The sequence below is a fragment of the Gossypium hirsutum genome, chromosome D03, assembly GCF_007990345.1.
Source record: "Gossypium hirsutum isolate 1008001.06 chromosome D03, Gossypium_hirsutum_v2.1, whole genome shotgun sequence".
Taxonomy (NCBI): Eukaryota; Viridiplantae; Streptophyta; class Magnoliopsida; order Malvales; family Malvaceae; genus Gossypium; species Gossypium hirsutum.
The window spans coordinates 49,713,185-49,728,066 of record NC_053439.1 but is presented as its reverse complement, the minus strand read 5'-3'; the positions used below and the strand labels follow the sequence as shown (position 1 = coordinate 49,728,066).

Sequence of the window (14,882 nt, the reverse complement as noted above, 5' to 3'; positions counted from 1 at the left end):
TTAAGTAAAGCTTTTAATTCTATTCCTTTTAAAGATTCGATTTAATTTCATATTAAATTTAATTGAGAGAATATAGAAGGATTTTAAAAAGTTCATCTTAATCTAAGATCACCCTTATTTTAAGAAGCTCTAGAAAATAGAAATGTTGTAAATTCTAATGGAACCTCCTCAAAGCTTCATTAGTATATTATTCATGGCTGCTGCTAGGATCTTTATTTATCTAAGGAAGACCTGAAAAACTTAAAAGCCCTTTTGGCCCTTCTTTAAGAATCACACAATGGAAATAAAAACATAAATACATACATGTATATATGATAGGAGCTGGAGCTTGCTTCCATGGTAGAAGTGGCATTCACCTGCAATTACATCTGCATCTTCTTTGTACCCTCCAATATATCTCCCTTCACCACTATAAACACATGATCTGCCATGAGACTGTCATGGTTTAGTTGCTGAAGCTGAACCAAACTGAGGAAAACAAGAAGGTGCAGGTGCAAATGCAGATTAAGGCTACATCTTAGCAAGCCAGCCAAACCTCGCAAAACTGTATATATCAATTTATATATATTTATAATGGGAGAGAAAGAATCAAAGAATCAAAGGGCAAAGGGCAAAGGCAAATTAGAGTGTTATAAATCTGACAAATGAGAGAAACTATTAAGGAAGATAATTATGAAGGGATAAAGATTTGATAAGCACAAGCCAATTAAGCGTCCATTATTAATGCCTTTTTGAAGCAAACTATATATTTATAGGTTTAATTTAGTTTTACCCCCTCTACTATGCTAATTTTTTAGATTTAACTCTTCTACTGCTAATGGCTATGGTTAAAGTAATGACATGGACTTTTTCTACTGTTATTCAATCACACAATTAATGTCTAGTAAACTTTTTTATTGATATTCGATCATACAATCAATATTATGTGAAAATTCAATTAACCATATTCAAATAATAGACTTACATGTTAGCCTAATGCTTCAGGCTATTTAAGCACACACACATCATCACTTTAATAATATTATCCAATGATGCTTTTAATTTGGATTTACTAATAAGATCATAAAAATAAAAGATTAAATTAGGCACAATTATAGTAAAATGATTAAATCCTAAATTTTAGTATGATATAGGGACGAAAACCAAAATTAGACCTATATTTATATATGTGTGTCCTATGATATGAACCAGTTACCAGCAGAGGTTGGTACCTCCTAGGCCACGTGATGCAACTCTTGGGATCACGTGGGCATTGGGGTCCCTACTAATCATGAACTGCCACGTCAGCAAATTCAAAAAGTTGCCTCGTGGGCTTGAAATTTGAGGTTTTGTGATAATAGGAAAAAGTCAAAAAGGCAAAGGAATTGGGAGAGTGGAGGAAATCTTCCATAAATATTCCCTATTTCTCTTTCAATTGCAAACAAATATTTGATATATTAGAATGAGGTTTGCTTCAATCTAAGGTTGAGGTCCAAGTTTTAGATTTGAATCTCACTTTATCTAAAAGCAAATGCAAATGGAGCTGATTATTACTTATTTGATTTAGGTTCATTTTAAATAGACAGTGCGTTTACTTGCTATTAGTGTAAAAATAGTAACGGCGATGAGATTAGACTGTAGTGATACTATGGCATGAGATAAAAAGAAAAAAAAACGCACCACATTGGAGGTAAACGTCCATTCAAATGGGTCATTAGTACTTCTAATAATTTATATACCTTTAAAAATATTTTGATATATTAATAATTTATTATATTTAATTTTTAATAATTTTTTTATCACATAAATGATTAGTTTCTTCACTTTGAATTATAGTGAGAATGAATGATTAGAGGTAATCTATGGGTTAAATCGAACTTAAGTCCGATTCTAAAAGAAATTTAAAGTTCAAGCTTATTTAAATGATTCATTTCGTTGTTAAGTTATAAAAATATGTGCATATTAATATAAAATTGTTTATATATTTTTTGTAATTTTAGAATCATAAATTAAGTTACAGTTTAGTTCTAACATTAATATTATAATAAAATCTCTATCGGAGTTGGTTAATAGGGCACAAACTCAGATAAAAATGGTTAAAGTATTTTTTTAATAAATAATAAATATTATTATAAGATTATTTGTGTCTTTTAATAATTTATATAACTTTTTTTAAAAAATATTATAATACCAAGGTTGAAACTTGAAACATTGAGGTATTAAAAAAGAAATTTCAACCAATGCTCCAAAAAGATGTTATATATCATTTTTTTACAAGGGTTAATATGTTGTTTAGTACCAAAACTATACATTTTTTTTTAATGTGGTACTTATAGTTTTTTTTTTAAAATTTGGTGCTTGTGGAATAGATTCGTCCACTAGTTTAACCCAAGCCGTTACGGAAAATGACATGGCACTAAATGACCAATCCACAATTGAAATGTGGTGGAACACCCTTTACTCGGATTAAACTAATATATCTCAAGTAATGGGTATCACATATGAGCACAAAGCCCACTTAACTTAAAGCATCTGAACACTTTATAATAACATATTTAAGTTTGTTTGAAGTCATTTGAGTATCTCTAGGCTTCCTTTATAGTTTGGTTGCATTTGGGGGTCATTTGGGACCTTTTCAAAGCAAATCAGGATAAACAGTGTTAGTGTTGTAACATTGAAAATTGGGTGTCATGACATTGGGGGCAAAATACTCCAATGAATCTAATGTCATGACACTGACTTGTGGTGTTGTGACACCAATGTAACACCCCTTACCCGTATTCAACGGCAGAATAGGGCATAAGGCATTACTAGAACACATACACTTGTAAACGTATTTAACCGAGTTATAAAATTTCATCTAAATTAAAACCTTCAAATTTTTTTAACATGCTTTTATAATTCTTCACAATACATCCTTAAAATATTATATTCATAATAAATAGGGCCTACGAGACCCGATACATACCCATGCAATTCAATGCTTCATTTTCATTTCATTCAGTTCACAATTTCTGATGCTCACAATTCAAATCATATCACTAGCAATTTCCATTTAATTACCATGTATTTCAATTAAAACACAATAATTAATAATAATTAGATTTTAATTACAGTAATATAAACTTACTAGGCTAAATTGTAGAAATACCATGATACAGGAGCATTTTGGAAGTTTTCTATTTCCCTCGACTTTCCACGCGATCTTGATCTAAATTAATAATTTCATTCAATTTATTAATTTAGACAATAAAACTATTCAATTCTTGAAATTTCGTCATTTTTTTTCCATTTTTATGAAATTACCCTAAAAATTTTACTTTTATTTAATTTAGTCCCTGAACCTAAAACATGTAAATTATCTATTTTTAAAATAAACTCATATTATCAGAATATTCAAATATATTTTTCCTCCTCCTCCACTCCATTCCACATCCTTATTGCACTTAACACTCTTAGAAATAACATTTTCTAAAGTTTCATTATTCACCTTAAGTATATTTCAAGCTGTCTATTCGAGTCAGTATCACTAAATTATTTTTATCTGGAGCTACAGAACTCCAAATTATGCACCGTTAATTTTCCCTGAAACTAGACTCATATATATTTTTACCATAAAAATTTCAGAATTTTTAGTTTAGCAAATTGGTACAATTTATTCTTTAAAGATTCCTCTGTTTTACTGCCTGCCGTTTCTAACCTCTCTTCACTAAAAATCAAATATCTCTTAGTACAAAATTCTAATGGTAGTGTCATTTATTTCTCTTGAAACTAGACTCATTAAGGAATTTAATAATATAAATTAAAAATTACAATTATTTTTTTACAATTTATAATGATTTATCAAAGTTAGAACAGGGGATTCCAAAATCAATCCGACCCTGCCTCACTAAAATTCAAATATCTCAAAATATATAACTCTTTTCTGTTTCTTTCATGTAAAAATATACTCATTAAACTTTCATTTCATATCCTATTCACTCTCTAATTCAATCTCCACAATTTATGGTGATTTTTCAAAGTTAACCTACTGCAGCTGCCCAAAACTGTTTTAGTGCAAGATGTTGATAATCAAATTTATAACACCTTCCTTTCTTTTCTCTACAATATTTTCTATCAATTCCTCTTGTTTCCCTTCACTAACATATCAAGAACATAGAATCTTATATAATAAATCCCTACATTAACATCAATTCCCTACTTTTTCAATAATATCATATAAGAATACTTGATCATCTTATCAAAGAAAATGATATACAATGCTTTACGTATAAAGTGCTTTTTAAAAAGGCTTTTGAGATATCATGCTTTTGTAACATAATAATAAAATAAATTTTAAATTTTTTATTAAAAAAATTAATCCTAAACCCTAACCCTAATCCTAATCTTAATGTAAATTCCATCAAATTGATTCTAATTCATTTTTTTAAGTAATTTAACCCTTAACGTTTCATCTATGAGTGGATTTTCTGGTTTTTTAACGGAAAATGTTAACTAAATCGTCAAGTTTTCGCAATGTGAATATGGCATGATCATGTTTCCCAGGCCGTTGCTTCTTCGTTGATCTACTTATCTTAAAGAGCTCAAGCCCAGTCTTTTACACAAACAAATTGGGTTTGGCAAAGCAAGCAAAATCTCTACTTTGCTATCTCGGTACACAATTCATTTTACTAAAAATATTATTTTTAAATAAATCAATTTGGAATCGCATGTAGGGACTTAATTGCACAACACTAAAATTGCAGGGGAATTAAGTTAAAAATATCCCCTACATAGATTGCCATGTGGCATCTATGTTTAAAAAATATAATATTTTAGTCAGTATTTTCATTAAAAAAACTATTTTTGAAAGATTGATAATTAAATTAAATTCGATTCTTTTTAAAAAGTTAAAAACTCAAAAATAGAATAAGAGTCTATTTGAGAAAAGATATAAACATTAAAGGCTAAATTTATTATTATACCATTAAAATTAAACCATAAATTATTCCCAAATAAATGCACTAGCATAGTGGGTTACAATTTTTTACCATTTCATTTCTCTCCCCTTCTTTTACCTAATATATAGTGCAAAATTCGAAATTGTAGGACGAGAACAATATCATTTTGAAATATGTTCTCGAAGAAATCAAATACCATATTCATTAAAATTGTAAATCATGTTTAAATTTTCAATAGTCATCTTCGTTACGCAATTCAAACATTATTTTGTTCTCTTGAAATATGTTAGGAATTTAACTTGCTAACCTCTGAAAGATTATTATCCACTCTATAACCATTGCTGATAATATCAATCAGAATGACATTGTTACTTTCCACTTCAACTTATCTAAACCCTTCCTTTAACACAATAGAAAATCTCTCATAGATTGCTCTTGCATTATTTATTTATGCTTAAATCTTTCGGACACATTCAAATAATTTTAGGAAAAATCAATAATTTAAAGTAAAATAATGTTTACAAAGAAAATACAAATTCCAACTCCTATGAGATGAATCTTATGAACCAAATTGTAGACACAAAATCTGGAATTGAAACATCCAAACATGTCTTTATAAATTTGTTTGTTTATTAAAAGGTTTTTCCTTTTCATTTTTTAAACAACACCAACACCTTGAATCTTAGAAAAGTTGAAAGCCAAAAAAAAAAAAAACCATTTAGTTTAGAAAAATCGAAATAGTAACAATCTTTTTTTCCCATTTGAAAATCTCAAAAGAAAAAAATCCTACAAAAAAAATAAATGTGAAGTAGCGTTTAGTCGGGTTATTCGTTCAAGCCCGAAAGTACATTTGAAAAGTGGTAAAGTTTGAACAAAAATATAGGCTCGACAAATGAGTTTAAACAAAAAATAAGATTCATTTTCTAAATGATTCGGGCCTCGAGTAAGATTTTTTTTTTGTCCAGGCCTGACTTGAATCAGTTGTTTTTCGCTACTATTTTGCTATAATATTGTTACTTGCAACTATCTTAATGTTATTTAAGTATAAAATTTTTTTAATGTATTTTCAATTTTGTGGGGAAACATTTATTTGAATGTTTTTAGAGCATTTGATGTATTTTTAAAAAAAATTATTTTTATATAAAAAACAATCTAAAAAATTAAATACAGGCAAGTTAGGTCGGATTTAGATTTAACATTTTTAATCTGGATCGAATTTGAGTAAAATTTTTGGTCCATTTTTCTAACCAAATTAAAAATTCGGACCTAAAATTTTACAATGGGCATGCATAACCCATGATCAAGTATAGTTAAGACTCTCAAAATCAAACAAAACGATAAAGAAAAGGAATGTAGTTTCAGGTGTTCAAAAGAGAAATTGGATGTTGGTTTTTTGGTTCTCATGGAAGGAGAAAAGACTTCTTTTTTTATTTTTATTTTTTGATTTAATAATTTTTTTAACAATAATTTTATTATAAATTTTTATCACTTGTAACCCCTTTTCAACCTTTAAATAGAAAGACAATGCACTTTAACGTACTCGAACCTACGTCCTCCTGTACTGACAACAATACTAATATCAATTGAGTTAAGACTCAATCGACTATTTCTTTGATTTTTTTTTTATTCTTACATGTGGAAAATTAAGATTTGATTATTTACATGATTTAGTTTCTTAGTTTAGTTTGTTTAGTTTTATTATTTTGATTACTTTAATTATTTAGGTTATGTTGGATATAGATTAGTTAATTATTTGTTCATTACTTAAATTATTTATTTATAGGAATTGGTTAGATTAATCATATTTATTAACTGCTTACAATTTTTAAAATTATTACATTAAAATAGTGTTTAATTAAAATTTAAACGATGTTTAAACAATAGTTATTGACTTTAAACAATTTTTAATTATAAAAAACAATCATTTTTAAATTTTAATTTATAATTAAAAATTTATATTTTTAACATTATTTTAATACATGTGAATTTTAATTTTTAAATAATATTGTTTATAAAATTCAAAATGTTTTTAGTTATTTATAAATAAAATCATTTAAAAGATTTTTTAATAAAAATAGTGAAATTTTCATCTTAAATATATGACAGCCTTTTTGTCAAATATTTTGATAAATCAAATTTGTAAAATTAATGATAAAATTTTATAAAATTATTTTCAAGTAATTTCAACTAACATATTTTAAAAATATGTTTTATGAGCTTGAACTTTAAAAGGCTTTGAAAATATCCTCATAAAATCAATTTTATTAAGTTTGGAGGACTTGTATCGATATAACTGTTGAGTTGTATCGATACAAGTCAGGCAATGAGGACCCTAAAGATTTCAAAGAAGTTGTATCGGAACAAACGGGTAACTGTATCGGTACAACTGGAGTTATGTCGATACCTAGTGAGACTTGTTTCAAAACAAGTCAGACAGTGACGTCTCAAGATTTTCGCCTCCAACTTCTACCGATACAAAGGAAAAAGCTACATTCCGAATAAAGTGACAACGGTAGTTGTACATCCACCCAAACAAACTAAAAAGACCAAATAAATCTAAAAAATGAAGTTACATGTACAAGTAAAAATGTAGTTATAAATAATACACATCTGAATAAATCTTAAAAAAAAACATGTAAAATTTACACGTGATAAGACTCAAGTATAACTATATTTTAAAAATAATAAAAAATGTAATTCAGAAATACTATTTAATTTATAGAGTGGAAACAACAAAAGCAATATAAGTTGTAATAGATTTTAAATTAGCAAATTATAACTACTTTTGCATAAGTAGTGCCCACTTGGAAATGCTTAATGTAAGTTATCTCTTTTCATGTTATAATTTTTTTTAATTTGTTTTTTTCAATCAATTATAAATTAAATAGGAAACAACAATGGTAAAATTAGGCATATATGATGATTTAAAATAAAAATTAGAGTTCTAGACTGTTTTATTTGAAAAATAAGGAATTAGGTCGGTTTTAAAGAGAGAACGCAAAAGTACGCCGTATGAAACACGTATTCAGGTGAAATGACACGGGGCAGGGCAAAAATGCTCCCCGTATATGCCTAATTTTCCTTATATATGTATATTATAAATTTGGTGAATTGTTTTCTTTTTTCTCGGCCAATGTAGAGTTGTCCGTGGATCAGGCCGGACCCTAACAAAATTTTAGGCTCAGGCCTGACCCGACTCAAAAAACAGGTCTAGATTTTTTGCCAAAGGTCGAACTGGATAAAAAGCTAAAACCCGAGCCCGGCCCATATTGTTTTTTAATTTTATTTTATATATATTTTTAAAAAATACAATACACCAAATACACTAAAAATATTAAAATAAATATTCTCAACAAATTAAATATAAAATTAAAAAAAGTCTTTATTTCTTAAATAACACCAAGATAAGTGCAACTTAACAATAAAACAAGTGTTATACAATATTTATATATTAACAATAAAATAGTAGCAACATAATAGTGAGATGGTAGCAAAAAAATGGAAAAACAACAACAAAAACAACAAGATTCTTTTTATCGAAAATTTGGATCGGGTCGGGCTTAGGTCAAATAACTTTATTGAAGCCCGACCTGTTTTCTAAATGGGTCTTATATTTTTTTGCTTAATTCTATTTTTTGGGCAGACCTTTGGTGCCGGAGCTAGGGCAATGAATATGTTTATTAAATTAAAGGCAAAATAATACCATGAAAGTTGTAAAAACCCAATAAAGAGAACAAATCACGAAAGCAAATACAAAAGACAAGAACAACATGGCAGCAAGGACCAATCAGACTCCTTGAGAAGCATCAAAATGAACTAAAGATGCCAAGACACTAAAACAAACAGCCATGACACACCAGCCATTACCAAAAATTTGCAGCATATCTTTAGAAGAAAGGAAAGGTTCAACTTTTTGAAAATTGTAATCATATTATGCTTTATAAAAAATTAAGGTAAATAATTCATCAATATATATATAATGTTTTTGAGCCTAAACTAAGTATAAATAAAACACATATTGTTGGTTTGAGTTTATTTTTACAAATTTGAAAGCTACTCAACGTGTGAATACGTTATCTTTTAACATAATTTAAAACTTAGTTAATTGTATCAAATATTCTCATGCTATGATATTCTCATTTTAAATTGGTCTTTAAATTTTAAAACATTCTAATTATATCCACAACCTATCAATGTTATATTAATTAGTGATCACCAACTCAAAACCCAGATAAAGTCTAGATCGCCTACTCACGACCCGGTTGAGCCCTATCAATTGGATGCGTGCAAGCCTTGTAGTGGGGGTTCGCTAGAAGGGCTCGCAAGGGGAGTTCGCAATCCCAATTCGCATGTACCAAGGAGTTTGCATGTGGGGGGCTACGAAGTCCAGCAAACAAATCAAAACAACACATGTGTCCAACATGCATAAAAGCCTATCAAGAATATCAATTCCATGAATAGTAACCATGTATATAAATATTCGATTGTCCCATTCAATGAGACACGACGAAAAAACACTCAACAAGTCCTTTCATTATTGAAAATGTTAATTTAACCATTAAATGTCACATTAACTCTTATATGCCATAATTTAAAATGAAAAATTTAAAGAAAAGTAAAATGCTGAGACATAACTTTTAAAATTAAAAACTAAAAATAAAGTAAAACCGAAGAGAGAGTGTGTGTGTGAGTGAATGATAGTTTCTATAAAAGCTTTGAAAATCTCAAAACCAAGATTTTTACAATATTAATTTTTCTTTTAAATTTTCATTTAAATTATATTGCGTAAGATCTGAGTGTCATTCAACGATTAAATTAATGATTTTAGTAACAAAAAGGACGTTATTAATATAACACCAATAATTTAAGGATATAATTAGAATATTTTAAAATTTAAGGACCAACTTAAATTAAAAATTATAATTTGAAAATATCCAATGCAATTAACTCTTTAAAAACCATAAAATATCTTAACTACATTATTTGGAATAATTTAATAAAAAGTTATCACTTATATATCAAGGATATGATAATTTTAAGACAAAAAAAATCATAATTAAACAAATATATTAACTTAATAATAATAAAATACGTCAATTAAATTTTAACTCGATTTATATTGATATTGTTATTAATGAAGGAGGTCGTGATTCATCCTCTTTTTCTATAATGAAATTAATTTAAAAAAAAAGAGATAAGATAGTAATTATATTATCATCTAAGTCAATTAATTAAAAATCTTTTACTTAATTAGACTAGATACGATATAATACTCACCCGTATAAGCCATCCACTCAATCCACGGTTGAATCCATACATGCATACATACATCCACCCATCATCATATCGGCATTTAACTCTACCATAGTACCATCCCATCCCACAGTCTTTAAATACTGCAACTCTCTGCACCTTCCTTTCCTCCTATTTTCTACTCATCAAAAAAACCCAATTCATCATAACGTAAAAGGGTTTTTCGATTCACAATGGGAGAGGTCAGTTAAGCAACAATTTATTCTCATTTCCCCCATCTCTTTTAATCTCGTTTTATTTTTTTTTTGCCGTTCCATTTCCTTCTATTTCTAGTTCATGACTTACACCAGGGATTTAAATTGCGGTCGCGGTCGCGTTTTCGGTCGCGTCGCGTTTGTCGCGGTCGCGGACATAACGGACTCCTATTGCGGTCACTGCGGTATCGCGGTCGTGAATTTTACATTACTTATTGTGTATTGCGGGTATAGCGGGTTTCGGCAGTAACGGTTTCGGACGGTGCCGTTACCGCTATATAACGGCCGCTATTTCGGTAACGGACCGCTATTTAAATCCCTGACTTACACACCATCTCTTTATCTTGTATCTTTATTGCAGAAAAAGAATGGAAACAAGAAAGGAGGGAATGAAGGAGAAAAGAAGGAAAAGGGTTCTTCGAACTTCGTTTTCAAAGTCGATTGTCTTTGTGAAGGATGTTCCTTCAAAATCCTCAAATGCATTCGTGAATTTCAAGGTATTATTCATGTTTTTACGTTTTAAATTTCTGTTTTCTCGCTTGGTTTTCCCGTTATTCACTCTGGGTATTCTCTGTTTTTTTATGGAAGGGGTGGAGACGGTGAAAACAGAGAGCAACTCGAACACAGTGACTGTAACTGGAGCTGTGGATCCGGCCGCCATTAAAGAGAAACTCGTGAAGAAAACGAGGAAGAATGTTGACCTCGTTTCACCTCAGCCGAAGAAAGATGATAACAAAGAAGAGAAAAAGGAGAAAAAACCAGAGAAAAATCAAGCTTCTGATGACAATAATAATAAGAAACCAGAGAAGAAACCCAAAGAGGTAAACGTTTTACATGTTGATCTCGAATGTGAAAACTGAAAAAGTTTGTTACTAATTTTCTTGTTTCTATTTGAATAATTTTGATTCAGGCCCCTGTAACGACGGCAGATTTGAAGGTGCAACTGAAATGCCAGTGCCAGGGATGCATTGTTAAGATTCGCAAAATCGTGTCCGATACCAAAGGTGATGACGCTTTATGTATTTTTGACTGTTTGGTAGGTTACTATAAAGGCGGCTTTGACTGTTTGGTAGGTTACTATAAAGGCGGCGTGCGTTAAGTTGTTTTAATTTATGGGTTGTTTTTTAAATATTTTTTTTGACGGCATTGTAACTTGCAGGTGTGCATGAGTTCAAAGTAGACGAGGTGAAGGAGTTGGTCACAGTGAAGGGGACTATGGATATTAAGGCCTTGGCTGAGGCATTGAAGGACAAGCTGAAGAAGAGTGTTGAGATTGTGCCACCTAAGAAAGAGAAAGATGGCAAAAATGAGGGCGGCGAGAATGGTGGCGGCGGTGATGGAGGGAAAAAGAAGAACAAAGGTGGCAATGGCGGTGCCGAAGATGGTGGACATGGTGGTGGTGGTGGTGGTGGTAAGATGGAAGGGAGCAAGATGGAATTTATGGTTCAACCCCAATTTGGATATATGCCCGCTTACCCAGGATATGGGCACCCGGGCTATGGGTTCGGTTACGGGCACGGCTACTCCGGGTACGTGCCGGGTTACCCAGTATCTGTTCATCCTCCTCACCACATGTTCAATGATGAGAACCCTAATGCTTGTGCCATTATGTGAGGAGAAATGGATTTTTAATGGCGTAGGGTTTTATGTTAAGGAATGTGTAAATAAGAAATAGAGAAGCAGAGAGTTTACTTGGAAGTCAACATTTTGGGTTAAACTTGGATGGCATTTTATAAAATGTTAATTTTAGGGTTTTGATATTGTAATTTGGTGTTGCCATTTTCAATGCGATTAGTGTTGTTTTGCGCCTGTGTTCATCAAGTTGGAGTTTTTATAATTTGGTAACAAACATATTTTGATGTTGGATTGAGACACCTAAATGCATAAGCATGCCCGGATCCTGGTGTACCCTACTTCCTCATCACATCATATGCATTGTTGATGTCAGTGTGACATAAATGGCCACCCAAGGGCAATGCTCATGTATATCCACTAACATGTGGATAGGGATAATAAAACTCAAAGGTAAAAATAAAAATCGAATTACTTGAATTGAGTTATTTGAGTTTCTAAGTTCGAATCGAGTTAAATTTTATAATTCAAATAACTCGAATAATAATCCTTATCAATTTCGAAAATGAATAAATTGGTCTCGCTCAACAAAAAAATATAAAAATAATTCAAAATAATTTTCAAATATTTAAAAATATATAAATTAAATTAAATTTTTAAAAAGTTTTTAAAACAATAATTTTGTGGACCTAAATAAGTTAATTAATGATTCAAATGTATTATACTAAAACATATATATTTATTTTGAAAAAGTTTTCAAATATATATGATTTTAAATTTATATGTTTTAATATGGAATTAACTATAATGTAACAAAATTTTAATTTGACATGTTTAATTTTTTTTAATTTAACTCAAACAATTTCACTCAATTCAACTTGAATTTTATTTTACTTGACTTGATTCGAAAATTTTTCGAATTCGAATTAAGATGATAAAAAATAACTCATTAAGTTAATTTTTTTTCACTCGATTAAACTTGATTCAATCAAACACTCCCTACATATTTAGGTTGGGACTCAACTGACATTCATTACCATTTGAAACGGGAGAAGATGAAGTGAGTCACTCTTTCTTTTTCAAGCATTTGAAATAAATGCGAAAATTTAAAAGCATGATTATTGAGGGGATTTTAGCATACACGATTGTTTTAAAACATCTGGTCATAAACGCACGCACAGATTACACCTACCCATCAACCCATTCAATGTGATGAACAATTAAGATTTGCAGTTCGCAATCAATGTCTGCAACCTTACGAGGCTGCTTTCTTTGAATCATAACAGCTTCACACTTTATTTCCTCTTTGACTCAAATTTACTTGCAAATCTATTCACTTTTGTTCATTTTTGTACTCCTCCCAAAATGATTTCAGATACTCCCAAGTAAATTTGAATGGGTAGAGTCTAAAATAACTCAAAATCGAAATAATATAATTTTTTTAAAAAAATTCGAATTGACCTGATTCGATCCAAAATCAATCCAACCTATTACCCAATTCACATGTATAAATGTCATATCAGTGAAAAACTTCTAAGATTGAACAAATTTGATATTTGCATGAATTTTTGTGAATATCCAAAAGCTTTCCCTCCCACTATGAATCACCAAACAAATGAATTGGCAGAGACACTCTTTGGGTCCACAGCATAAAAAATGACATTAAAAGGGTTGGCCTAATTCAGTTTTAATCCCTCTCCTAGAATTTAATTGGTTAAAATATGCTATAAGTTCTTGTATTTTTATTTTTAAGGATTTAATTTATTTACTTTCCAGATTTTAGAATTTAGGTTTAATTATTAACATTGTTAAAGATTATTTTGTTAAATTTAGGTTCATTACAATGTTACCTTTTTAGTTACATTGCTATCAAGTGAGTATTTTTTTTATTTCAAAATGTCACACCAATAAATTTAGCGGTGTTAACAATTTGACTTGAATTTTGAAATCTAAAAAGTAGAAAGACTAAATCCTTAGAAAATAAAAGTACAAGAACTAAATTCCAAATTTACGAAGAGTACAAAAATTTACGACATATTTTAACCAATTTAGTTCGTTTGCTTTAATTGGATATCATTTTATTCTCTATTTTAATAATGCTTTTCATAGGTTAACTCAACAACAACAAAAAAGAAATTCATAAGTTGGATAACAATATTAATATTTCAATGATTTTCATGAATTTACTAACATTTTTATCAACTAATAATATTGTTAATACTTGCTGGTTGCATCTTAGCTCGATTAACTTGGGTATTGTTATCAATGCAGGAGGAAATGAGTTCGAGTGCGCTGAAATATATTATCTTCTTATTTATGGGTTGAGGAGGGACTACTATAACATTATAAAATCAAATAAATAACATTGTTAATACTTTAACAACAGGAATTAACATACCGATTTGGACTTACTATAACATTATAAAAATAAAAAATCAAATTAAGATAAAAAAAATTAAATCCCAAATTTAAAACCCTTAGACCAAAAGGGTGTGAATAATAGGGGAGGAGAGAACCTACCAAATTATTTCAAAGAAAACAGGCAGGCCTATGAACCTTGTGAATAAACCCCTTAACTTTCTGTGTGTCGTTATTAGGTGTGCTCAGCATCAAGCCATTTTTTAACCTATTTCTTTGCTGTCCTGGTTAGGGAACAGGATACATGATAAGAGCAATTTGCTGTAATGTACATTGGCTCTTTCTACTCCCTTTCCTGAAATTTTGTGTTATATCCGTTTTACTATTTATAAATTCGTAAATTTTTAATGTTCAAAGTACAATATAATTGTTGATTGAGTCTTAGCTTGATTAGTATCAGTATTGTTGTCAGTGCAAGAGAACATGGGTAGTTCTAGGCATTATATCAAAAGGAACAGATATGACA

At 29.6% G+C, this 14,882-nt stretch overlaps 1 protein-coding gene across 2 annotated transcripts; it reads left to right on the top strand.

Annotated features, from left to right (window-relative positions):
- Positions 1 to 10,220: 10,220 nt before the first annotated feature.
- LOC107927158 (heavy metal-associated isoprenylated plant protein 3) lies at positions 10,221 to 12,243 on the top strand. Of its 2 annotated transcripts, none has more exons than XM_016858180.2 (5): positions 10,221 to 10,414; positions 10,788 to 10,923; positions 11,015 to 11,247; positions 11,337 to 11,430; positions 11,586 to 12,243. In XM_016858180.2, the coding sequence occupies exons 1-5, from the start codon at positions 10,406 to 10,408 to the stop codon at positions 12,038 to 12,040; spliced, it is 927 nt and encodes a 308-aa protein (XP_016713669.1). In that variant the 5' UTR covers positions 10,221 to 10,405; the 3' UTR covers positions 12,041 to 12,243. The 2 variants fall into 2 exon arrangements, with proteins under 2 accessions (XP_016713669.1, XP_016713668.1); XM_016858179.2 differs by having other exon boundaries at positions 10,343 to 10,619.
- The last annotated feature ends 2,639 nt before the right edge of the window (positions 12,244 to 14,882 follow it).

Bases quoted from the DNA above. Each gene is read 5' to 3' on its own strand.
- LOC107927158 (XM_016858179.2), top strand. From the start codon at position 10,509: ATGACTTACACCAGGGATTTAAATTGCGGTCGCGGTCGCGTTTTCGGT. The intron at 10,924-11,014 runs GTATTATTCATG...TTTTTATGGAAG, and splicing joins ATGCATTCGTGAATTTCAAG to GGGTGGAGACGGTGAAAACA. The intron at 11,248-11,336 runs GTAAACGTTTTA...ATTTTGATTCAG, and splicing joins CAGAGAAGAAACCCAAAGAG to GCCCCTGTAACGACGGCAGA.